At 47.5% G+C, this 24,556-nt stretch overlaps 3 protein-coding genes across 6 annotated transcripts in view; all 3 read left to right on the forward strand.

Annotated features, from left to right (window-relative positions):
• LOC114589645 (uncharacterized) overlaps window positions 1-24,556 on the forward strand; it is a 62,955-nt gene that overhangs the window by 9,673 nt on the left and 28,726 nt on the right. Inside the window, exon 2 of one of the 2 annotated variants that reach the window (XM_077923257.1) lies at window positions 15,178-15,303. The gene's annotated coding sequence lies outside the window, so the exon portion shown is untranslated. Of the gene's footprint in view, window positions 1-15,177; window positions 15,304-20,779; window positions 20,839-24,556 lie in introns of those variants that run through there. The other variant, XM_077923258.1, reaches the window with a different exon arrangement.
• On the forward strand, window positions 356-23,485 carry LOC114589644 (uncharacterized). 3 transcript variants are annotated; one of them, XM_077923198.1, is made up of 4 exons: window positions 356-505; window positions 687-911; window positions 2,108-3,883; window positions 22,033-23,485. In XM_077923198.1, exons 1-4 carry the CDS (start codon window positions 373-375, stop codon window positions 23,442-23,444), a joined length of 3,546 nt encoding a protein of 1,181 aa, XP_077779324.1. In that variant the 5' UTR covers window positions 356-372; the 3' UTR covers window positions 23,445-23,485. The 3 variants fall into 3 exon arrangements, with proteins under 3 accessions (XP_077779324.1, XP_077779322.1, XP_077779323.1); XM_077923196.1 differs by lacking the exon at window positions 22,033-23,485 and having other exon boundaries at window positions 687-860; window positions 2,108-4,332; XM_077923197.1 differs by lacking the exons at window positions 687-911; window positions 22,033-23,485 and having other exon boundaries at window positions 360-505; window positions 2,108-4,332.
• LOC114589789 (uncharacterized) overlaps window positions 20,786-24,556 on the forward strand; it is an 85,242-nt gene continuing 81,471 nt past the window's right edge. Inside the window, exon 1 of the mRNA XM_077923188.1 lies at window positions 20,786-20,838. The gene's annotated coding sequence lies outside the window, so the exon portion shown is untranslated. The remainder of the gene's footprint in view (window positions 20,839-24,556) is intronic.

A 24,556-nucleotide genomic window follows, 5' to 3' on the forward strand; every position in this document is an offset into this window, starting at 1 on the left:
TCTCAACTGGGTTCTGTATGTTCTTTCCTTCCACTTCTAGATTTATAACAGTGTTTAGTTTTTGTCTTTTTTTCATTTGCCAGGCCAACAATTTCCCACATTTATTAGCCGACTCAAATGTTTTTTGTCTCATTTGTTTAATTTTCCATTCTATTTCCTGATTCATCATTGTCATGTATTGTACTTGATATAATTTTATTTCTCTCAAAATCTCTTGCGACTTTGGTTTTGCTCTCAATTTTTTCTCACCTTCTTTTATTTTCTCCAAAATTTTGTCTTTCTTCTCATTTTAGGTTCTCTTCTTTATTGCATTCTGTTGTATCAGAAACCTGACCCTGCAGCTTCTTTTGGCTCCTTGACTCCTCAGGAAGGATGAAAGGGATTGATCCTGCAAAACTAGCGAAGATGGAAGGGGGAAGATGGATGGTTGACCTGGTCAGGTTGTCTCCTGCATCCCTCCTCTCAACCTCTGAGCGTTCCCTCCCAGGGACCTCCAAGAGATCTGGTGAGTTCCAGGGGAGGGGAGATGGGGACCTGGATGGATGGAGGGTGAAGAGGGGAAGGTCTCTGGCCAGAAATGAGATAAAGCAGGGATTTTGCCTCCCAACATATTGGGAGGCTTCCCCTCCAGCCAGAAAATCTCTGCAGGGCCTCTGAGGCTCCCTTTGCTTCTTCCTGTCTCCCAGGACCCTGCAGCTTCTTTTGGCTCCTTGACTCCTCAGGAAGGATGAAAGACACGGATCCTGCAAACCTAGCAAGGATGGAAGGGGGAAGATGGACAGTTGACCTGGTCAGGTTGTCTCCTGCATCACTCCTCTCAACCTCTGAGCGTTCCCTCCCAGGGACCTCCGAGAGATCTGGTGAGTCCCAGGGGAGTGGAGATGGGGACCTGGATGGATGGAGCCGGAGAGGTATTGGGGCTTGCTCAGCTGGGGGGGGGAGGCAGGCAGGCGGATGGAGATGGAGAAGGGGAGCACCTTTTCGGGCTCCCCCACCTGCCTGCCTGCCTGCCTGCTCCTTTGTCATCTGCAGGCAATTTGAGCTAGGAATAGATCACAGCTCCCCGACCACCACAGCTCAAAAGGTCTAAAACCAGTTCTGTGATCTGGATGCCCTGCCAATGTCAGACAACTCACTGGTCCTGCTTTGCAGTTTGAATGCAGATGGGGCCTCTGTGTGTTGTCTTTTTCTTTTTGGAAAAACTTCTTATTTGCTTTTAAAAACAAGGATCATAGGACTAATAAATGATACAGATACGTAGACTAAGCCTTCACATGCCATTTGCATATCAAAAATAGCAGAATAAATTTGCAGGAATATCTATAACATGGTTCATCATTAGTGGTCAGTGTATGAGTTCTGGGTGCATGAATTGCTTTCAACTGAGTTATAGTCACTTTTCCTCTTCTGTTGCTAATGAAAAAATGCAGTCTCCTCAAAGTGAAGAAAGTGCTTTACATATAAATTTAAATTTAGACCGACTAGATTGAGGCAACAGCTGATGGGGAGCGTTCAGGTGAAGGTGTTGCTGTTTGTTTCACAGACGAGACGTGGAGGTTCCATACATACCTGTATGTGATGAGCTTCAACTCTTTGGCTGGAGACCAACAGCGTCTGGGATTCTAATATCCCCCACCGTGAACCCAGAATGGAGGGATATCAACTGTTTCCTCTCTGAATGTTCTTCGTCTAGTCATGAATTTTAAAACAGTGACCAGGCTTCTCTGAACCACCCAGGCCTTCTTAAATGCCGGCTTCAGAGTTTTTAGGGAAGTTGATGTAAATTCTGTCAGGCTTGTTGTTTTTGCTTCTGTTTGCATTTGATTGACCGGGCTCCTCCACCTGCCTGCCTGCCTGCTCCTTTGTCATCTCCTGACCTTGGAGATGGAGTGGATTCCAGGGTTGAGCCAGAACAAAATCCATTCCAGATAAAAGCCAAGCAATATGTCAGTAAATACCAGCCAACCAAAGCAGTGAAAACTGTAGAAAGGCCCCACATCTAACTATTTTTAGTTCTTCCTCTATCACAAGCATTAATTAACTTGGTTCAATGATCTGGAGCTCCATTTCTTCCTGAAGCTCTAATTCGCTTCTCTCTTCATTGCAGATGGTGAGGAATTAGAAGGGAACAAAAAGGGGGACCACAAGAGAATCCACATAGTGGAAAAGTCATATAAACATTCGGAGTGTGGAGAGAACATCCGTCAGAGCTCCCATGGCACCTCCCGTCAAAGAAAGAGCTTCGTTCAGAGGGATAGTCTCACTGCACACAAAAGAGGACAGAGCAGGGAGAAATTGTATCAGTGCTTAGAATGTGGAAAGAGCTTCAGTAACCGCCGGAATCTCACTTTCCATCAAAGAATTCATACAGGGGAGAAACCATATCAGTGCTTGGAATGTGGGAAGGACTTCAGGCACAGTAATACTCTCACTTTGCATCAAAGAATTCATACAGGGGAGAAACCCTATCAGTGTTTGCAGTGTGGGAAGAGCTTCAGTCAGAGGAACAGTCTCACTTTCCATCAAAGAATACATACAGGAGAAAAACCCTATCAGTGCTTCAAATGTGGGAAGAACTTCCGGGAGCGGACAAAACTCACTTTGCATCAAAGAATTCATACAGGGGAGAAACCCTATCAATGCTTGGAATGTGGGAAGAACTTCCGGGAGCGGACGAAACTCACTTTGCATCAAAGAATTCATACAGGGGAGAAACCCTATCAGTGCTTGGAATGTGGGAAGTCCTTCAGGCACAGTACTACTCTCACTTCACATCAGAGAATTCATACAGGGGAGAAACCCTATCAGTGCTTAGAATGTGGGAAGAGCTTTCGTCAGAAAGGTGATCTTGCTTTGCATAGAAGAGTCCATACAGGGGAGAAACCCTATCATTGCCTGGAATGTGGGAAGAGCTTTAGTCTCAGGCACAGTCTCACTTCCCATCAAAGAACTCATACAGGAGAAAAACCCTATCAGTGCTTCGAATGCGGGAAGAGCTTTGGGGATGGGGCCAAGCTCACTTTGCATCAAAAAACTCATACAGGCGAGAAACCCTATCAGTGCTTGGAATGCGGGAAGAGCTTCAGCCGGAAGGACACTCTCATTTTCCATCAAAGAGTTCATAGAGGGCATAAACCGTATCACTGCTTGGAATGTGGAAAGAGCTTTAGTCAGAAGGTGAATCTCACTTTCCATCAAAGAATTCATACAGGGGAAAAACCTTATCACTGCTTGGAATGTGGAAAGAGCTTTCGTCTGAGTGGTGATCTCACTTCCCATCAAAGAATTCATACAGGGGAGAAACCCTATAAGTGCTTGCAATGTGGGAAGAGCTTCAGTCAGAGGCACACTCTCACTTCCCATCAAAGAATTCATACAGGAGAGAAACCCTATCAGTGCTTCAAATGTGGGAAGAACTTCCGGGAGCGGACGAAACTCACTTTGCATCAAAGAACTCATACAGGGGAGAAACCCTATCAATGCTTCGAATGTGGGAAGAACTTCCGGGAGCGGACGAAACTCACTTTGCATCAAAGAACTCATACAGGGGAGAAACCCTATCAGTGCTTCGAATGTGGAAGGAGCTTCACTGTTAGCTCCAGTCTCACTTCCCATCACAGAATTCATACAGGAGAGAAACCCTATCAGTGCTTGGAATGTGGAAAGAGCTTCACTAATAGCTCCAATCTCACTTGCCATCGAAGAATTCATACAGGGGAGAAACCCTATCAGTGCTTGGAGTGTGGAAAGAGCTTCAATCACAGCCACCATCTGACTTTCCATCGAAGAATTCATACAGGGGAGAAACCCTATCAGTGCTTGAAATGTGGAAAGAGCTTCAAAAGCACCTACCATCTCACTCGGCATCAAAGAATTCATACAGAGGGGAAACAAAAAAAGAGAAATAAAACAAAAAATATTAAACAACCCTTACAAAATACAATTGTATAGAAAGGAAAAGGGGGGGGAAATACACTAAAAATACTGTTTATGACCTTTGTATCATATATATCATATCATTCGTCAACACATAGAAAGGCAGGCTCCCCCACTTCTCCCCTGCGTGACCCCCTCTTCTCCCCGTATCCCACCCTGAGAGATCCTTCCTTCCCTGCGTTCCTTACAGGTCCCTCCCACCTCCAACTGTCCTCTTCCTGTGTGTGTCCTCCTAAATTCAAAATAAAGAATCTTAATATTAAAAAAATACAAAAAATAGATGATGATGATGTTAATGATAATAATAATTTATTTATACCCTTCCCATCTGGCTGGGTTTCCCCAGCCACTCTGGGCAGCTTCCAACAAAATATTAAAATACAGTAATCAATCAAATATTAAAAGTGTCAGGACTGGTCATTGTCCTCTTCAGATCACCACACAAACGCTTCTTGTTCTTTTATAACTTTTTATTGCGTATTAACAAAACAATCTTATAAACTGTTCTTAAATATTATTCCTCAGAGTCACTTCTTTCAGATACCTTCTGAGCTCTGCTTCTCCATGACCAGCCACTCTGAAAATGGCGAAGGCGCCCTTCCCTTCGCTTTCCCGCTCTTTTTCCTACCCTCCTGGCTAGAGCTGGCTTGTATCTCCCCTCCTCTGAATCTGAGCTAGAACTTGCCTTTCCTGGGAACTTGCCTTTCCTGGGTCCCTCCCTGTTGCTCTCTTCTCTTCAATTCACTGCTCTCCTCCCCCCCTTGGGGAATGCTTTCTCCCTCTGGGAAACTGGAATCTTCTAATTCTAACTCTTCCCTGACAAAAAGCTTCCCTAAACAGGGCTGTTGGATTACTGCCTGAGTCTGGCACGTTTCCTCTGCACATAAATTCTTCCAGGCAGCAGCAGAGCAAGCAGCGAGTGCTTTCCGTGTGAGATAAAGGAAAAGTCTGCACACTGTTTCTTCTATCTAAACACCACTTACCCCAAACACAGACCTTCACAGAACTCCCCATCAGCGAGGTTCCAGGCAGAGGGACTTTATTTCAATGCAACTAATCCAGCCCGAACACTCTGACACACATGCTGGAAACAGATGTCTGGGTGCTTGGTCCTGGCCTTAAACTGCTCAGATTCTGCCAACTTCAGACAGAGCTGATTGTCTTCCAAAACAGTGACAGGCATACAACTCTCCGCAGATCTCTTGAACCAAACACACATAGAACTCCAGTTCCCTGCAAATCTCAGAAAGCGCACTGAACTCAGCCTCAGTAGATGAGAGCGCTATGAGACTTTGCTTTTGGGAACTCCACCCAACCAAAGAGCTCCCAAATTTTACCACCATACTGGACACGGACTTCCTATCTGCCAGATTCACCCAATCGCTGTCTACCCAGTACGTCAGCTTGATGTTGCCCTTGACTGGCAGCTTAAGGCAGAATTCTTTGGTATCTTCCAGGTAATGCAGGACCCGTTTGATACCATTCTAGGCTTGCACACTTGGGCTTGAAGCTTCCCGGCTGAGCAGATTAATAGCAAAGGTTATGTCAAGTGTTCCACTGGGATAGATACAATAGGCTACCCAGAGCAGACTGGAAGAGCTCAGTGTTTTTGAATGCAGCGCGTTCTACTTGCTGATTGTCTTTCACGTAGCTAGTCTCCATGGGTGTCCTAACTACTGCACACTCAGACATTTGGAGCTTCTCAAGCAGTTTCTCAATCTTACCCGTTGTGAGGGAGAATACACCCAGAGACTCCATTGAGCTCATCTTCTGCATTGCCTCATGCCATTTGCTGGCTTCTTCCTGAGGCAGTTTCGGAACATCCTCAAAAGTTTCAGGTTCACACTGAGCCACACCAACCCACACACTTGTGGCTTCAAACCTGTCAGGCAGTTTACCCTTTGTGGCTTGGGTTGATCTCCTCAGTGTGAGCTCTGGTACCCCCTCTGACCCGCTAGGGCCAGCTAGACCATCCCCAGTGTCAAAGAACTCCCCCTCTGACCTGCTGCATCTTTTGAACCTTACAGCTGGACCTGTGGGCAAGCACAGCTCACTCTTTGGCTCAGACTTGACAGTAGCCTTTGGAGGGGTTCTGGGCCGCTCCTGCTCTGGACTCTGTTCTTCACCAACAGGATCAGTTCCCTCCTCTTCCTCCTCATCTGAGTCAAGAAACTGTTCTGAAAGAACATCTGGGTAACATGGATGCGTGCCCACCCACTTTGCTCACAAAACTCAGCACTGCTGCTCACAAGCAGCCGGGACTGGTTGCCATCAGGATATGCAAACCGCCACCCTCTGGTCCCTGGTTCATATCCCAAAAAGATCATTTTCCTGGACCTTGGGCCACCCTTTCTGCATTTGGCCTTTGGGATGAGGACCCAAGCCTCACAGCCAAAAACACGTAAGAAATGCACTTTGGGCTTCTTACCGTGCAGCAGAAAACAGGGCGTGTCCCCTACAGCTGAATTAAACACGCAATTCTGCATGAACGCAGCAGCCTTCCAACACTCAGCCCAAAAGCGCTGTGGGAGTCCTGCGTCAAAAAGCATGGCAGCCATAGCCTCTTGCAGTGTTCTGTTCTTACGTTCAGCAACACCATTCTGTTGAGGACTGGGTGGTGCTGTCAACCTGTGGCTGATTCCCTTCTGGAGGAAGAAATTCTGCAGGGCAGACCCAGTAAACTCCGCCCCTCTATCGCTCTGAAAGCTAATCAATTTTGTAGAATATTTCAACTCTGCCAATGTGATCCAATCTTTAATCAGTGCAGCAGCTTCCTCTTTGTGTTTAATCGAAAAAACCAAGGAGGTCCTCGAAAAATCATCCCAAAGAAGCAAAATGTATTTGGACCCGCCCAGACTCGCTACTGGCATTGGGCCACACAAATCTGCATGGAGTAGCTCAAAGGGCTTGCTTGTCTCTCTGCTAGACCTGGGATATGAGCATGTTTTTACCCTGGATTGCTTACAGGCTCTGCAATCTAAAAACTTATCACATCCCTTTAATTTACTCCACTCTGTACACTGGGGCTTTTTTGACATAATTCCAACAAGAATGCGCCAGTCTTCGGTGCCATAAATGAGCGCACCCATCGTGTGGCGGGACGTTGGAGCACTGCACCTGTGTTACCTCAGGGGGGTCATCATCTGCAATAGGCATCTCAACCACAAACAGCTTATTCTTGCATTCAACACTGAACAGGTGTTTCCCATCCCTGGAATTTCTGGAACCACAAAAGCCTGAACCTCATGGTCCAGGAATGAACAGTACAGAGTCCCAGACAGGGTCAGTGGGCATCTGCTTCCATCTGCCAGTGACACAAATCTTCCACTTTGCACAGTCTTGCAGTTCCGAAGAAGTCCAGCCGATGGCACTCAAGTCTGGGTAGCGCCTGTGTCAACAATAAAGGGGAGGCTGGCTTCCGGTCTGGATGCTTTCACTACTGCCATTGAAGCAGCCAGATGATACAGTGACGTCTTCTCTTTACTTTCACCTCGGTTGGGACCTTGGGAATTTTTCATATGCCTGGCCGCTGTTGAGGAGCTCCTTATCTGCATTCCTTTCTGGCTGACCTTCGGCTCCTGAGCCTCTGCAGGGCAATCTCTCACGAGATGCGACGTAGACCCACAGCGAAAACAGCGCTTGGAGACAAAGGCTTTTACTGTAGTCCTCACTGCTTCTTGCTGCCCCCCCCTTTCTTGGGGTGCAGCCTGTGCCTTCTCTCCCCGCCCTCTGGCATTTTTCCTGTTCATCAATCAATCTCCCACAAATATATTCAGTCGTCAGCTCCGCAGGCGGCATAACTTCCATTGTCAGAACCAGGTTCTCATAACTCCTGTCCAAAGAGCTCAGCAGAATGGAAGCTTTCAGCTCACCTGGGAAAGGTACGTTGAGCTGACGCAGCTTAGTGAAAATGGCCAGCATCTGCACAATGTGGTCACATACCGATTCCCCTGGGGACAGTCTTTTCTGAAACAGGGAGCGTATCACATGGATCTTGGCCCCAGCTGTTGTGCACTGGTGGACCCTCGTTAAAGCTTGCCAAATTCCGTGACAAGTCAATAAACCGTCAATGTGAGGCAATTGCGAAGCCTCCGTGGCCATTACAATATGGGACATGGCTTTCTGATCCTTTTTTGCTGCGCCAGCAGCCCTTTCCACTTCGGCCGCATTGGCCCCTGCAGCTGCCGGTACTGGATTGGCTTGGGGGCACTCCCAGAGCTGCTTGCCCATTAAGCAGTAACGAATCTGGCGAGACCAGTCGTCCCAATTGTGGCCATTTAGCCTTTCAAAAGGCACATTGAAAGATTCATGAGATTGCTGCTGTGCCATCTTCCTGGGGCTTTAAGCTTACTGACGCTTTCTGCCGGCCGGTGCTTCAAAGATGCTTCCTGCAGCAAGCTCCGCTTTCACCAGCGAAATCACAACTGCCTCAGCTTCAGGCAGGATCTCAGAGCTGGACTTTGCTTCTCACACTCAGCACAAAAACGTACAGCCAGAACCGCTTGGATTACTGCCTGAGTCCGGCGCGTTTCCTCTGCGCATAAATTCTTCCAGGCAGCAGCAGAGCGAGCAGCGAGTGCTTTCCGTGTGAGATAAAGGAAAAGTCCGCATGCTGTTTCTTCTATATAAAGAGCCTTTATTTACATCAGTAGGTAAAATAACAAACAACCCCACCAGAGCTCGGACACATGCTGTGTGTCTCTCTCTCCCGGACAGAAGTGAAACTGTTTCACACAGACAAAGAACCTGCAGCTTCCCTTTACGTAGGAAGCTCCTCCCCAGATGTAGGACATTCAGGAGGTTAACCCTATTACCACCACACTCCACAAGGGCTGCCTTCAGATGTCTTCTAAAAGTCTGGTAGTTGTTTTTTTCTTTGACATCTGCTGGGAGGGGGTTCCACAGGGCAGGCGCCACTACCAAGAAGGCCACTATCAAAAAGGAAACTCCCATCTCCGTCTGAAAATCATCTGTAGCAACAATTATTCATAATTTGCACTCCAGAATAAACCCAGCTATATTTAGTATCCAGCCTTTTTCCTCCTCTTCACCAAGATGACACTTTCCCTTAATTTCCCACATAACCAAATCTTAACCAACTCAGACGCTTATAAGGATCGTCTAATAATCCAAATTAGTATTTCTCCAGTTTCGAGGTCCAGTTTCTATAAAGCTTTTGAAAAACTGTTCCAACAAATCTCAGCCAAGTCACAATGGAAAATTCTGGTCTCTTATAATGTCCATCCAATCCTGCTTCCTCTTCTTTCTTTTTTCCAAATCTTTGGACATTTTAATCCACTGGGGATGGGGAAGCAGGCATCTTAATTCCCTTTCCTCAAACGAGATCACAGCTTGCCTTGTTCACCATTTCCGGAGTTGCTTTGCATTCTCTGCCTCTCATTCCCACACCAGCTCAGCCCAACCTCCTCTTTCCCTGGGGCTCTTTCTCTCTCCTCCTGCTCTTCCCTCGCCTGCTCAACACAACCTTCTGCCTCTCCCAGCGACTCCTTTCCAACGACTCCCACCTTGTGACCCACACATTCCCCTCCGTCTCTTTTTCTGGGTCTTCAATGCCAAGGCGCTGCAGAAGCTTCTTTGGAGTGGATGCATCTGCTTCCCAGTAAATCACGCAGAGGCAAAGTTCATTGGCAAAAGAAGAAGGTTTCTCAGCTTTTTCAAGGGATCCTTATTAAACTTGGGAATGCATGTGATCCCATCTCTACAGCTGACAAAAACACCAGAGAGAAGGAGGGCTGGAGCCTGAAAGGCGAAAGCATTGGCCTCGAACGCAGGCCTCAGGAACGCTTTCCCCCATGGAGACCTGGGACCCCTTCTCCTTCTGAAGGGACCTCCGAGGAGGAAGCCAGGGTGGATCAGTCCCGGGACCGTGGAGGCGATTCCAAGTGCTCTACATTTCCTAATGTCCACAATAATCTCTTTTTTTTTTCTTTCAGCTAAGGAGGAAGTTGTTTTTTCCTGTACCCCTCCCCCAACTGCTCAACATCCTCCCTATAGGCCGCCTCCCCCTCCAGCCGTGATTTAAACAACCACCGTTGTATCATCTGCAAACTTAATGATCTTATTACGGGGGTATTTGGGGGCACAGTCAGCTGTATGGAGCGTATATAAAAGTGGGCTCAAGGGTCAAGTCCCACTGGCAGACAAGATATGATACGGTTCCTTGCCAATTTTTGAAAACATTTCATTATAATGGGTGTCAATACCACAGGGCAAAAATCATTCAGACTGTCTATCTTTGGTGTTTTTGGCAGGGGTATAACGGTACCGGATTTCAGACAGGGTGGAACGGCGGCTTGGGCCAGAGGCTGGTTAAAAATCTTCATAAAGATTCCTGCCAGTTGGGCCGAACAATCTCTTAGCACCCTGCCAGCCACCGCATCCGGGCCCATAGCCTTCCTCGTGTTTACCTCCTTTCATATTCGCCTCGCTTCTCCCTCTTCCACCCTGACAGCATTTCCTGCAGGTAGTGAGGCCAATAGCTCTGACATCCCTTTTGGAGCCATTGTTGGTGTCACCTCAAATCGGGCAAAGAAGGTCTTCAACTCTCCCACCAAGGAAGCAGTACACTCTACCACTGATGTATTTCTCGATTTATAACCAGTCAGATGTTGAACTCCCTGCCACATTTGTCTAGTATCATTTCTTAGATGGTCCTCAATTTTTCCTCTGTACTCCGCTTTTGATTTCCTGATACCCCTCTTCAAGTTCGCTCTTTCTATACCATACGGTACCCGGTACCCAGTTCTAAAAGCAGAGTTTCTGGCCTTCAAGAATCTCCTAACCTCTCCCATCATCCAGGGATTCCTATTCGGATACAACTTAACATACCTTTCCCTGGTGCGTTTCCTGTGCTGAATCTAAGACCGTTGATGTAGAAGTTTCTAGATCTTGATGGTCGAACATATTCCAATCGGTCTCCTGGAAACAGTCCTGCAACTGCTGAGAGGCTCCCTCAGGCCACACCGTAACCATCCGTGTTTGTAGCTGGCCTTGTTTCCTGAGGGGTGTGTACACTGGTGTCAGAAGCAGGGACACATGATCTGAACCACCGAGGTGCGCCTCATATTCCCGTCCAATGTTCGTATACACCTTGTCAAGAGTACTTTCTCCCCTTATTGCACACTCAATGTGCTGATGGGATTTGGGGAGTGCTGCCCTCACATCTGTGTGAGTGAAGTCCCCTGCAATAATTGCGCTGCCTCTGGGTATCTGCTCAATTCAGCATTGATGTTTTCATGCATACTACTCATGGTCCTGCAGGCATTTGCAGAAGGTGCTAGATAAGAAAGCTGCAGAGATAGTGTAGGATAGTGCGCACCCCGGAAATGATCTCTTTCAGCTTCTGCCTTCTGGAAGAAGGTACAGGGTTATAAGGACTATGACTAGCCACCTGAGAAGCAGTTTCTATCCAAATGCGATTTTGGTTTTAAATGCAGTGTAAGGTAGTCTCTATGGGAGTATATTGTATTTAATCATGGGGTATCAGAGTTTTTAGGGGGCTAACCAGGTTGGGATAGCAGGCTTGTTGGTTTTTGAATGTCTCATGTACGTTTTTTCAATTTCGTTCTGTATGGGACAATGACAATAAAGAATATTGTATTTTATGGAGAGTCATCTGGAAAGTGCTATATCATGTTCCTTTCCCCACTTGCCAGGAGCCTGAGCTCCATTTGGGGTCCCTCCTTCCGCACCCCAAGGTTCCCCTAAAGCCTTGGGGAAGGAAACTGAGGCAGGCTCTGCTTGCTTCCCAGGGCCCTTGGGGGGGGGGGGCTGTCTCTTCCTCTGGCCATGGCACCCCCAGGAAGCCTTGGAAGAAAGGCAGGAGACCCTCAGCAGAGAACAGCCAAGTCCAGGTCTTCTCCGCAATGGCTTCCTCTTCTGAGAGCTCCCTCTCTTTCTTGTCTGGGCGGGACTGGGGGGACCCCAGTTCAGCCAGTTCCCCAGTCCCCACACTGGGCTCCACTGGGCCCGTGAGACCTCTCCTGTTGAACTACTGCCTGAGGCGGAGGAACAAGTGAGGGCCATCCAGAAAGGGCTCCTGGGACCCCGAGGGGCCAGAAGGGGAGTCTCCAGCCTTCTCTGGGGAAGAGCCCCCCTTTCCCTATGGCCTGCAGGTGGAGCCCTTCTCCTAGCGCTGACTCTGGGAGCGGCTGGGGCCTCCGGAAAAAACAAAATGGCGTTCCCTCCTATTTCGGAAAAGGGCGGGAAACCCCTTCTCCTGGTCCTGCCGCTTCCATGGGGTTCTCCTGGGCCTCCCTGGCATTGGGGGGGGGGATCCAGCTGCCCCCAAATACTGGGGGGGGGGGGAGAAACAGGAAGAGAGAAGGAAGGAGAAATGAAGGAGAAGCTGGGAGGGGGAGCAGCCATGAGGGAAACTCAGGGGGGAAACTCCCTCAGGAAACCGGGCGAAGGAGAGGAGGCGGCCCAGGGGAATCTGAAAGGGGATTGGCCAGCTGTCCAATGGAGAGGCTTCTGATTGGTCCAGCCCTGCTCTGGGGCGGGAAATGGGGTCACATGGTTCTGGGAGCCCAGTGTTACCGGAAAAATCCGAGGGCTCCCTTGGACAAAAACAAAGACACCAACCAGAGTAAATTGGAGGAAATCAGCAGCCTGTAGGCTTGACCTTTATTGAACTGTTGCAACAGGGTGCTCCCCTCACTTGCAGGGGAGAGGAAAGACCCAGAAAAATGATGTGCAAGGCCTTATTAAAACTTGTGAAATTCCCACCCTGTAGATCAAGCCCACCCCCAGAAACATCACGCATACATCACAGAAAGGAGGGGTTGAGGGAGGAGTTGGTGGTAACCTGAGTGTCCTGTCACCTGGCTGGTTCCCCCTTGAGTCCTTCCCAGGTGACAGAGGGGAGTTTCCAGTTTCCTGCCCCCAGAGGGAAGAGCTGATCATTGTCCTTTATTCCAGTCTGTGCTGAATCCACTCCCATATGCAAGTTCTTTGTGATCTTGATGGTCTTCTGCCTAGGACCATCAGGGTTGGCATAGCAACTGGGCAGGGCTCCTGTGGATGTGCTGGGATGCTCAAGGGATAATGGCTGCCCTGTATCAAACCTTCCCCATTTTGTAGTCCTTCCTTCATGGAGTCAAATAAAAGTGAAACAGTGCAGATCCGATGTATGGTTGATTTTCTATGAATTTATCACAGAAGCGTAGCGTATGTCGTGTGTGAGTGTGAGTGTGTGTGGAGTTTGTGCAAACTGAATGATTGGGGAGGGGTTTCCTGCTACACCAGGAGAAACTGGTTTTCAGGCAGGAAACTCGGGGAAAGGATGGTTGGGGTCCCTCTGGCTCTGAACCGGAGTCTGGTCCCCTCTCTCCACCATCCTGCTCTTCCCCTCTCTTTTTCATGCCCCCCCCGGGTCACGTGTGCGTTTCCTTCCTGGCCTGGGACTCTTCCTCCTCTGAAAAGCGGCTCCAGAAGCAGAAAAACACGCTTGACGGGGGGGGGGGTATTTTCGGGGGGGAGGGGTCTCCCGGCTGGGAAGCCTTCTCCCCCCCCCCGCCCCCCTGAGCTGGAGGGTGTTTTTTGGGGGGTGTCTGGAGGGAGCCATTGCTGAGCCCAAGGCACCTCCCGCCACTAGGCAGCCCTTGGCCTCTTCTCCCCCCCAGGAGATAAGGGGGGGGGCAGCCCCTAGAGCAGGAAAACTGCAGGCAGGGAGAGGGAGGGGAGGACTCGGCTTGGCAAGGGTTAAAAGGAGCAGAGCTGGATTCCTAGAGAGGACAGGAAGTGGAGGGGGAGGGGGCAAGGTCCTCCAGAGCAGAAGCCCCTCCCTCCCCCCTCCCTCCCTGCTTTCTTCTTCTCTCTCCTTTGCAAAAGCCCCTCCTGGACTCGGGTGAGTCTCCTCTCTCTTCCCCTGAGGGTGCAATGGGGAGAAGGGGGTCCCAGAGGGGCAGGGAGGGGGCATGGGGGTCCCTGCTCAGATCATGCGGGGGGGGGGAGAGACCCCCAAGTCAGGGAGCAGAGGGTCCTCCTTTGTCCTCTCTGCCAAGCCAGGGAGGGGCCAGTTCGCAGGAAATATGCAGCTCTGCTCTTCCTTGGGATCCAGATGCTGCCTTCCTTTTGGGGAGGGGGCTTTGGGTCAAGGAAATAAACCCCCTTCAGAGGGAGGGGAAAGTCACCTTTGGGAACAGAGGCTGCAGCCAGAGGGGAACATTCCCACGTGGGGGGAGCACAGGGAGAAGAAAAGCCCGTCTGCATCTGCAGCCCCACTGCATCTCCAGACCACTTCCTGTGTCCCAGATGCAACAACACATGTCTCTCCCCCAGATCTCACTCCCAAAGACAGACTCTTCCATGGTCTCCTAAGACAGACGGATGCCAACCAACCAACATGCCCTCCCCTCCCCCTCCTGGTGCCCCTTGAAGTTGGCTTGAGGGCAGGGGGAGGGTCCACCCCACCAGATGAAGGGAGAGGAGGTTCTTCCATCTGGAAAATGGGAATGCTTGCAAAGATTTACCTGAAGATGAGTACCATATAGATAATAATATTATTATTTTGTGGAATTCCCCCATTTACACAAAGATTAATACAGTGGTACATCGGGTTAATAGGGACGCGGGTGGCGCTGTGGGTTAAAGCCTCAGTGCCTAGGACTTGCCGATCAAAAGGTCGGCGGTTCGAATCCCTGCGGCGGGGTGCGCTCCCGTTGCTCGGTCCCAGCGCCTGCCAACCTAGCAGTTCAAAAGCACCTCCGGGTGCAAGTAGATAAATAGGGACCGCTTACTAGCGGGAAGGTAAACGGCGTTTCCGTGTGCTGCGCTGGCTCGCCAGATGCGGCTTTGTCACGCTGGCCACGTGACCCGGAAGTGTCTCCGGACAGCGCTGGCCCCTGGCCTCTTGAGTGAGATGGGCGCACAACCCTAGAGTCTGTCAAGACTGGCCCGTACGGGCAGGGGTACCTTACCTCAGGTTAAGAACTTAATTTATTCTGAAGGTCCATTTTTAACCTGAAACTGATCTTAACCTGAGGTACCACTTTAGAAAATGGGGCCACCGCTACCACCACCATGCAATTTCTGTTCTAGTCCTGAAGCAAAGTTCTTAACCCGAGGTACTATTTCTGGGTTAGTGGAGTCTGTAACCTGAAGTGTCTGTAACCCGAGGTACCACTGTACCCATCAATTAAATACACAACAAAATTGTTACAGAAAAGAACTGAGCAACGTGTAGAAAAATATCATCTTTCTTCTCCCTTTTTCCCTTAGGGTCCAGTGGGCTTTGAAGACGTAGCTGTTCCTTTCACAGAGGAGGACTGGGCTTTGCTGGATCCTGACCAGAGAGCTCTGCAGAAGGAAGTCAAGGAGGAGAATCCTGGGATCGTGGCCTCTCTGGTAAGGCTCCCTGCTGGATCATAAGATCAGTTTTGAAATTCCATACGGATCTCTGAAGGACAAACCTCCTCTATTTTGAGGGAGCCCCATAGCGCCACCTGCAGCATCTGAGTTGTAAACACACCCACAACTCTCCATAGGAGATGCATCTCCTGTTCTGTCTGGGAATATTCTTCCACCAGTCCTGCCTTTTCCAACCAGGAGGAGGCTGCTCTGAGCTGCCCAGGCCTTCTTCCATGTAGGCTTCAGAGATCTTAGGGACGTGGAGGTACATCCTGTCTAATTTTCTTTTTCCCTTTCTACATTTGTCTGGCTTCGTTCTTTTGGTGAATCTAATTCTCCATTAAATATTTCCTGCAAGGGACTGCTTAGAATGTGTAAAAAGCTTCACCTAGGAAACCAGTCTCAATTTCCATTAAATAAAACACAGCAGGGATAATCATAGAATTTTAAAAAATGGTATAAGGCATATGGTATAACTGGTATTAGGAAACTTCATGAGGAATTAAGGAGAAAGATAGCGTTGACCCGGAGTAGTAACAAAATTTATGGTCTCTTCCCGAGTGCCAGGGACCCTCCAAAGAGCGCTTTTTTTTGTCAGAATTATTTCTTTTTTTCCCAATTTTTGGCAATTAATTGCCAATAAATGTTCTCACTGCCACTGTGGCGTAAAGAAATATTTCCTTATTTAAAACATCTTTTTCAAATTTTCTGTTATTGCCTCACAAGCCGTAAAATTCCAACTCTCCTTCCATAATTTTCCCCATGATGTTACTTGAATGTTGTTGTTGTTTAGTCGTTTAGTCGTGTCCGACTCTTCGTGACCCCATGGACCAGAGCACGCCAGGCACCTCTGTCCTCCACTACCTCCCGCAGTTTGGTCAAACTCATGCTGGTAGCCTCGAAAACACTATCCAACCATCTCGTCCTCTGTCGCCCCCTTCTCCTTGTGCCCTCCATCTTCCCCAGCATCAGTGTCTTCTCCAGGGAGTCTTCTCTTCTCATGAGGTGGCCAAAGTACTGGAGCCTCATCTTCACGATCTGTCCTTCCAGTGAGCACTCAGGGCTGATTTCCTTAAGAATGGATGCGTTTGATCTTCTTGCAGTCCATGGGACTCTCAAGAGTCTTCTCCAGCACCATAATTCAAAAGCATCAATTCTTCGGCGATCAGCCTTCTTTATGGTCCAGCTCTCACTTCCATACATCACTACTGGGAAAACCATGGCTTTAACTATACAGACCTTTGTTGGCAAGGTGATGTCTCTACTTCTCAAGATGCTGTCTAGGCCTGTCATTGCCCTTCTCCCAAGAAGCAGGCGTCTTTTAATTTCGTGGCTACTGTCACCATCTGCAGTGATCATGGAGCCCAAGAAAGTAAAATCTCTCACTGCCTCCATTTCTTCCCTTCTATTTGCCAGGAGGTGATGGGACCAGTGGCCATGATCTTCGTTTTTTTGATATTGAGCTTCAGACCATATTTTGCGCTCTCCTCTTTCACCCTCATTAAAAGGTTCTTTAATTCCTCCTCACTTTCTGCCATCAAGGTTGTGTCATCTGCATATCTGAGGTTGTTGATATTTCTTCCGGCAATCTTAATTCCATCTTGGGATTCATCCAGCCCATCCTTTCACATGATGTATTCTGCATATAAATTAAATAAGCAGGGGGACGATATACAGCCTTGTCGTACTCCTTTCCCAATTTTGAACCAATCAGTTGTTCCATATCCAGTTCTAACTGTAGCTTCTTGTCCCACATAGAGATTTCTCAGAAGACAGATGAGGTGATCAGGCACTCCCATTTCTTTAAGAACTTGCCATAGTTTGCTGTGGTCGACACAGTCAAAGGCTTTTGCATAGTCAATGAAGCAGAAGTAGATGTCTTTCTGGAACTCTCTAGCTTTCTCCATAATCCAGCGCATGTTTGCAATTTGGTCTCTGGTTCCTCTGCCTCTTCTAAATCCAGCTTGCACTTCTGGGAGTTCTCGGTCCACATACTGCTTGAGCCTTCCTTGTAGAATTTTAAGCATAACCTTGCTAGCGTGTGAAATGAGTGCAATTGTGCGGTAGTTGGAGCATTCTTTGGCACTGCCCTTCTTTGGGATTGGGATGTAGACTGATCTTCTCCAATCTTCTGACCACTGCTGAGTTTCCCAAATTTGCTGGTATATTGAGTGTAGCACCTTAACAGCATCATCTTTTAAAATTTTAAATAGTTCAGCTGGAATACCATCACTTCCACTAGCCTTGTTATTTGCAGTGCTTTCTAAGGCCCATTTGACTTCACTTTCCAGGATGTCTGGCTCAAGGTCAGCAACCACACTACCTGGGGTGTACGAGACATCCATATCTTTCTGGTATAATTCCTATGTGTATTCTTGCCACCTCTTCTTGATGTCTTCTGCTTCTGTTAGGTCCTTACCACTTTTGTTCTTTATTATGGTAATCTTTGTACAAAATGTTCCTTTCATATCTCCAATTTTCTTGAACAGATCTCTGGTTCTTCCCATTCTGTTGTTTTCCTCTATTTGTTTGCATTGCTCGTTTAAGAAGGCCTTCTTGTCTCTCCTTGCTATTCTTTGGAAATATGCATTCAGTTTCCTGTATCTTTCACTATCTCCCTCGCATTTTGCTTGCCTTCTCTCCTCCGCTATTTGTAAGGCCTCGTTGGACAGCCACTTTGCTTTCTTGCATTTCCTTTTCATTGGGATGGTTTTCGTTGCTGCCTCCTGTACAATGTTACGAGCCTCCATCCATAGTTCTTCAGGCACTCTGTCCACCAAATCTAAATCCTTAAACCTGTTCCTCACTTCCACTGTGTATTCATAAGTGATTTGACTTAGATTGTATCTTACCGGCCCAGTGGTTTTTCCTACTTTCTTCAGTTTAAGCTTGAATTTTGCTATAAGAAGCTGATGATCTGAGCCACAGTCAGCTCCAGGTCTTGTTTTTGCTGACTGTATAGAGCTTCTCCATCTTTGGCTGCAGAGAATATAATCAATCTGATTTCGATGCTGCCCATCTGGTGATGTCCATGTGTAGAGTCGTCTCTTGTGTTGTTGGAAAAGCGTGTTTGTGATGACCAGCTTGTTCTCTTGACAGAACTCTATTAGCCTTTGCCCTGCTTCGCTTTGATCTCCAAGGCCGAACTTGCCAGTTGTTCCTTTTATCTCTTGACTCCCTACTTTAGCATTCCAATCCCCTATTATGAGCAGAACATCCTTCTTTGGTGTCACTTCTATAAGGTCTTGTAAGTCTTCATAGAATTGGTCAATTTCAGTTTCTTCAGCACCAGTAGTTGGTGCATAAACTTGGATTACTGTGATGTTAAAAGGTCTGCCTTGGATTCGTATCGAGATCATTCTATCATTTTTGAGATTGCATCCCAGTACAGCTTTCGCCACTCTTTTGTTGACTATGAGGGCCACTCCATTTCTTTTACGGGTTTCTTGCCCACAGTAGTAGATGTGATGGTCATCTGAACTGAATTCGCCCATTCCCGTCCATTTTAGTTCACTGATGCCCAGGATGTCAATATTTATTCTTGCCATCTCATTTTTGACCACCTCCAACTTACCCAGGTTCATGGTTCTTACATTCCAGGTTCCTATGCAATATTTTCCTTTACAGCATTGGACTTTCCTTTCGCTTCCAGGCATATCCGCAACTGAGCGTCCTTTCGGCTTTGGCCCAGCCGCTTCATCAGCTCTGGATCTACTTGTACTTGTCCTCCGCTCTTCCCCAGTAGCATGTTGGACGCCTTCCGACCTGAGGGGCTCATCTTCCAGCGTCATAACTTTTATATGCCTGTTGTCTTTGTCCATGGAGTTTTCTTGGCAAGGATACTGGAGTGGTTTGCCGGTTCCTCCTCCAGGTGGATCACATTTGGTCAAAACTCTCCACTATGACCTGTTCATCTTGTGTGCCCTGCTTGGCGTAGTTCATAGCTTCTCTGAGTTCTTCAAGCCCCTTCGCCACGGCAAGGCAGTGATTCATCAAGTTACTTGAATAGGTTTCCCTAAATCCATAGCCAATTTCATCATTACCGCTTTTACTTGTTCATCCATATCCTCACACTGCAATAAGATTCCATACATTTTACAAATTACTTTTGTTTTGTAGTGATTCTTTATCCAATACTGAAATTGCAAAACCCTTTTTCTTGTCAGCTTTGAAGACCTCATTTATTTGGTGATACTGGATCCACCCTGTTAGGTGTTTTATTTCCTCCCGCAGTTTGGCCAAACTCATGCTGGTAGCTTCAAGAACACTGTCCCACCATCTCGTCCTCTGGCGTCCTCTCCTGCTTGTGCCCTCCATCTTCCTGGTATAATTCCTCTGGAGAGCCAGTGTGGTGTAGTGTTTATGAGCGGTGGATTCGTAGTCTGGGGAACCGGGTTCGCGTCTCCGCTCCTCCACGTGCAGCTGCTGGGTGACCTTGGGCCAGTCATACTTCTCTGAAGTCTCTCAGCCCCACTCACCTCACGGTGTGTTTGTTGGGGGGGAGGAAGGGAAAGGACTCCTTCGGGTAGTGATAAAGCGGGATATCAAATCCAAACTCCTCCTCCTCCTCCTCCTCCTCCTCCTTCTTCTTCTTCTTCTTCTTCTCTGTGTATTCTTGCCCCCTCTTCTTGATGTCTTCTGCTTCTGTTAGGTCCTTACCACTTTGGTCCTTTATTATGGTAATCTTTGTACAAAATGTTCCTTTCATATCTCCAATTTTATTGAACAGATCTCTGGTTTTCTCCCATTCTATTGTTTTCCTCTATTTCTTTGCATTGCTCATTTAAGAAGGCCCTCTTGTCTCTCCTTGCTATTCTTAGGAAATATTCAATTTCTTGTAGGTCTGCCTTGGATTCGTATCAAGATCATTTTATTGTTGTCCCCCGTAATTTCGTTGTCCCCGAGAGGGGGCAATGACAATAAAGATATTATTATTATTATTATTATTATTATTATTATTATTATTATTATTATTATTATTATTATTATCATTTTTGAGATTGCATCCCAGTACAGCTTTTGCCACTCTTTTCTTGACTATGAGGGCCACTCCATTTCTTTTACGGGATTCTTGCCCACAGTAGTAGTTATGATGGTCATCTGAACTGAATTTGTCCATCCCTGTCCATTTTAGTTCACTGATGCCTAGGATGTCAATATTTATTCTTGCCATCTCATTTTTGACCACATCCAACTCTCTACCACTGGAGAGGTATAGAAATGGGGCTTCTCTTGGGAAGGGGCCGCCCCATTTGTGCTTCTCCAGGGGCAGGAGAATATCTAGGGCAGGAGAATATCTAGGGCAGGAGAATCCCTGCAGGGCCTCTGAGGCTCCCTTTCCTTCTTCCTCTCTCCCAGGACCCTGCAGCTCGTTTTGGCTCCTTGACTCCTCAGGAAGGATAAAAGGGACAGATTCTGCAACCCTAGTGAGGATGGAAGGGGGAAGATGGACGGTTGACCTGGTCAGGTTGTCTCCTGCATCACTCCTCTCAACCTCTGAGCGTTCCCTCCCAGGGACCTCCAAGAGATCTGGTGAGTTCCAGGGGAGTGGAGATGGGAACATGGAGGGATGGAGGGTGAAGAGGGAAAGTTCTCTGGCCAGAAATGAGATAAAGCAGGGATTTTGCTGTGGGTGGGGCCCCCAACATATTGGGAGGCTTCCCCTCCAGCCAGAAAATCCCTGCAGGGCCTCTGAGGCTCCCTTTGCTTCTTCCTCTCTCCCAGGACCCTCTAGCTTGTTTTGGCTCCTCGACTCCTCAGGAAGGATGAAAGAGACGGATCCTGCAAACCTAGCAAGGATGGAAGGGGGAAGATGGACAGTTGACCTGGTCAGGTTGTCTCCTGCATCCCTCCTCTCAACCTCTGAGCATTCCCTCCCAGGGACCTCCGAGAGATCTGGTGAGTCCCAGGGGAGATGGGGACCTGGATGGATGGAGCCAAAGAGGAATTGGGGCTTGCTCAGCTAGGGGGTGGGGGGAGGCAGGCAGGCGGATGGAGGTGGAGAAGGGGAGCACCTTTTCGGGTTCCTCCACCTGTCTGCCTGCTCCTTTGTCATCTGCAGGCAATTTGAGCCAGGAATAGGTCACAGCTCCCCAGTCACCACAGCTCTAAATGTCTAAAACCAGTTCTGTGATGTGGATGCCCTGCCAATGTCAGACAACTCGCTGATCCTGCTTTGCAGTTTGAATGCAGATGGGGCCTCTGTGTGTTGTCTTTTTCTTTTTGGAATAACTTTGCTTTTAAAAACAAGGAACATTCTGTCAGGCTTGTTGTTTTGGCTTCTGTTTGCATTTGATTGACCAAAGAGATGACTGACCTTGGAGATGGAGTGGATTCCAGAATTGAGCCAGAACAAAATCCATTCCGGATAAAAGCCAAGCGATATGTCAGTAAATACCAGCCAACCAAGGCAGTGAAAACTATAGAGAGGCCCCACATCTAACTATTTTTAGTTCTTCCTCTATCACAAGCATTAATTAACTTGGTTCAATGATCTGGAGCTCTATTTCTTCCTGAGGCTCTAATTCGCTTCTCTCTTCACTGCAGATGGTGAGGAATTAGAAGGAAAGAACAAGGGGGAGCACAACAGAATCCACATAGCGGAGAAGTCATATAAGTATTCAGAGTGTGGAGAGAACATCCGTCAGAGCTCCCATGACACCTCCCGTCAAAGAAAGAGCTTCGTTCAGAGGGATAGCCTCACTTCACAGAAAAGAGGACAGAGCAGGGAGAAACCCTATCAGTGCTTGGAATGTGGAAAGAGCTTCAGTCAGAGGGCCCATCTCAATTCTCATCAAATGATTCATACAGGGGAGAAACCCTATCAATGCTTGGAATGTGGGAAGAGCTTTAATCAAAGCGCACATCTCACTTCCCATCAAAGAACTCATACAGGGGAGAAACCCTATCAGTGCTTGGAATGTGGAAAGAGCTTCAGTCAAAGCAGCTCTCTCACTTCCCATCAAAGAATTCATACAGGGGAGAAACCCTATCAGTGCTTAGAATGTGGAAAGAGCTTTCGGGAGCGGACGAAACTCACTTTGCATCAAAGAACTCATACTGGGGAGAAACCCTATCAGTGCTTCGAATGCAGGAAGAGCTTCAGGTGGAAGGACAGTCTCACTTACCATCAAAGAATTCATAGAGGGCAGAAACCGTATCACTGCTTGGAATGTGGGAAGAACTTCCGGGAGCGGACGAAACTCACTTTGCATCAAAGAACTCATACAGGGGAGAAACCCTATCAATGCTTCGAATGTGGGAAGAACTTCCGGGAGCGGACGAAACTCACTTTGCATCAAAGAACTCATACAGGGGAGAAACCATATCAGTGCTTCGAATGTGGAAGGAGCTTCACTGATAGCTCCCATCTGACTTCCCATCACAGAATTCATACAGGGGAGAAACCCTATCAGTGCTTGAAATGTGGAAAGAGCTTCAATCAAAGCGCACATCTCACTTCCCATCGAAGAATTCACACAGGGGAAAAACCCTTTCAGTGCTTGCAATGTGGAAAAAGCTTCAGAAAGAGCTCCCATCTCACTTCCCATCAAAGAACTCATACAGGAGAAAAACCCTATCAGTGCTTCGAATGCGGGAAGAGCTTCGGGGAGGGGGCCAAGCTCACTTTGCATCAAAGAACTCATACAGGAGAAAAACCCTATCAGTGCTTCGAATGCGGGAAGAGCTTCAGGTGGAAGGACAGTCTCACTTACCATCAAAGAATTCATAGAGGGCAGAAACCGTATCACTGCTTGGAATGTGGGAAGAACTTCCGGGAGCAGACGAAACTCACTTTGCATCAAAGAACTCATACAGGAGAGAAACCCTATCGGTGCTTGGATTGTGGAAAGAGCTTCAGTCGGAAGGATAGTCTCACTTCCCATCAAAGTATTCATACAGGAGAAAAACCCTATCAGTGCTTCGAATGTGGGAAGAACTTCCGGGAGGGAACAAAGCTCACTTTGCATCAAAAAACTCATACAGGGGAGAAACCCTATCAGTGCTTGAAATGTGGGAAGAGCTTCAGAAAGAGCTCCCATCTCACTTCGCATCGCAGAATTCATACAGAGGGGAAAGCAAAAAAGAGAAATAAAACAAAAAATATTAAACAACCCTTACAAAATACAATTGTATAGAAAAGAGAAAGGGGGGATATAAACAAAAAATACTGTTTATGACCTTTGTATCATATATATCATATCATTCATCAACCCATAGAAAGGCAGGCTCCCCCACTTCTCCCCTGCATGACCCCCTCTTCTCCCCGTATCCCTCCCTGAGAGATCCTTCCTTCCCTGCGTTCCTTGCAGGTCCCTCGCACCTCCAACTCTCCTCTTCCTATGTGTGTCCTCCTAAATTAGAAATAAAGGAATCTTAATAGAAAATATTAAAAATATAAAAAATACAAAAAAATTGATGATGATGATGATGATTTATTGATACCCTTCCCATCTGGCTGGGTTTCCCCAGGTACTCTGGGCAGCTTCCAACAAAATATTAAAATACAGTAATGCATCAAATATTAAAAGCTTCCCTAAACAGGGCTGCCATCAGATGTCTTCTAAAAGTCTGGTAGTGGTTTTTTCCTTTGACATCTGCTGGGAGGGTGTTCCACAGAGCAGGCACCGAAAAGGAAACTCCCATCTCCGTCTGAAAATCATCTGTAGCAACAATTATTCATAATCTGCACTCCAGAATAAACCCAGCTGTATTTAGCATACAGTGGTAAGTGGTATTTAGCATAGAGCGGTAGATTCGTAATCTGGGGAACCGGGTTCGCGTCTCCGCTCCTCCACATGCAGCTGCTGGGTGACCTTGGGCCAGTCACACTTCTCTGAAGTCTCTAAGCCCCACTCACCTCACAAGAGTGTTTGTTGGGGAGGAAGGGAAAGGAGAATGCTAGCCGCTTTGAGACTCCTTCGGGTAGTGATAAAGCGGGATATCAAATCCAAACTCTTCTTCTTCTTCTCCTCTTCACCAAGATGACACATTCCCTTCATCTCCCTCCCTAGCCCAGCTTTCAAATCTTAACCAACTCAGACAGTGCAATATGACTCTTAAAATGATTGTCTAATAATCCAAATTAGTATTTCTCCAGTTTCTAGGTCCAGTTTCTATAAAGCCTTTGAAAAACTGTTCCAACAAATCTCAGCCAACTCACAATGGAAAATGATGGTCTCTTATAATGTCCATCCAATCCTGCTTCCTCTTCTTTCTTTTTTTCCAAATCTTTGGACATTTTAATCCA

The sequence above is a fragment of the Podarcis muralis genome, chromosome 2 (assembly GCF_964188315.1).
Source record: "Podarcis muralis chromosome 2, rPodMur119.hap1.1, whole genome shotgun sequence".
NCBI classification, from domain to species: Eukaryota; Metazoa; Chordata; class Lepidosauria; order Squamata; family Lacertidae; genus Podarcis; species Podarcis muralis.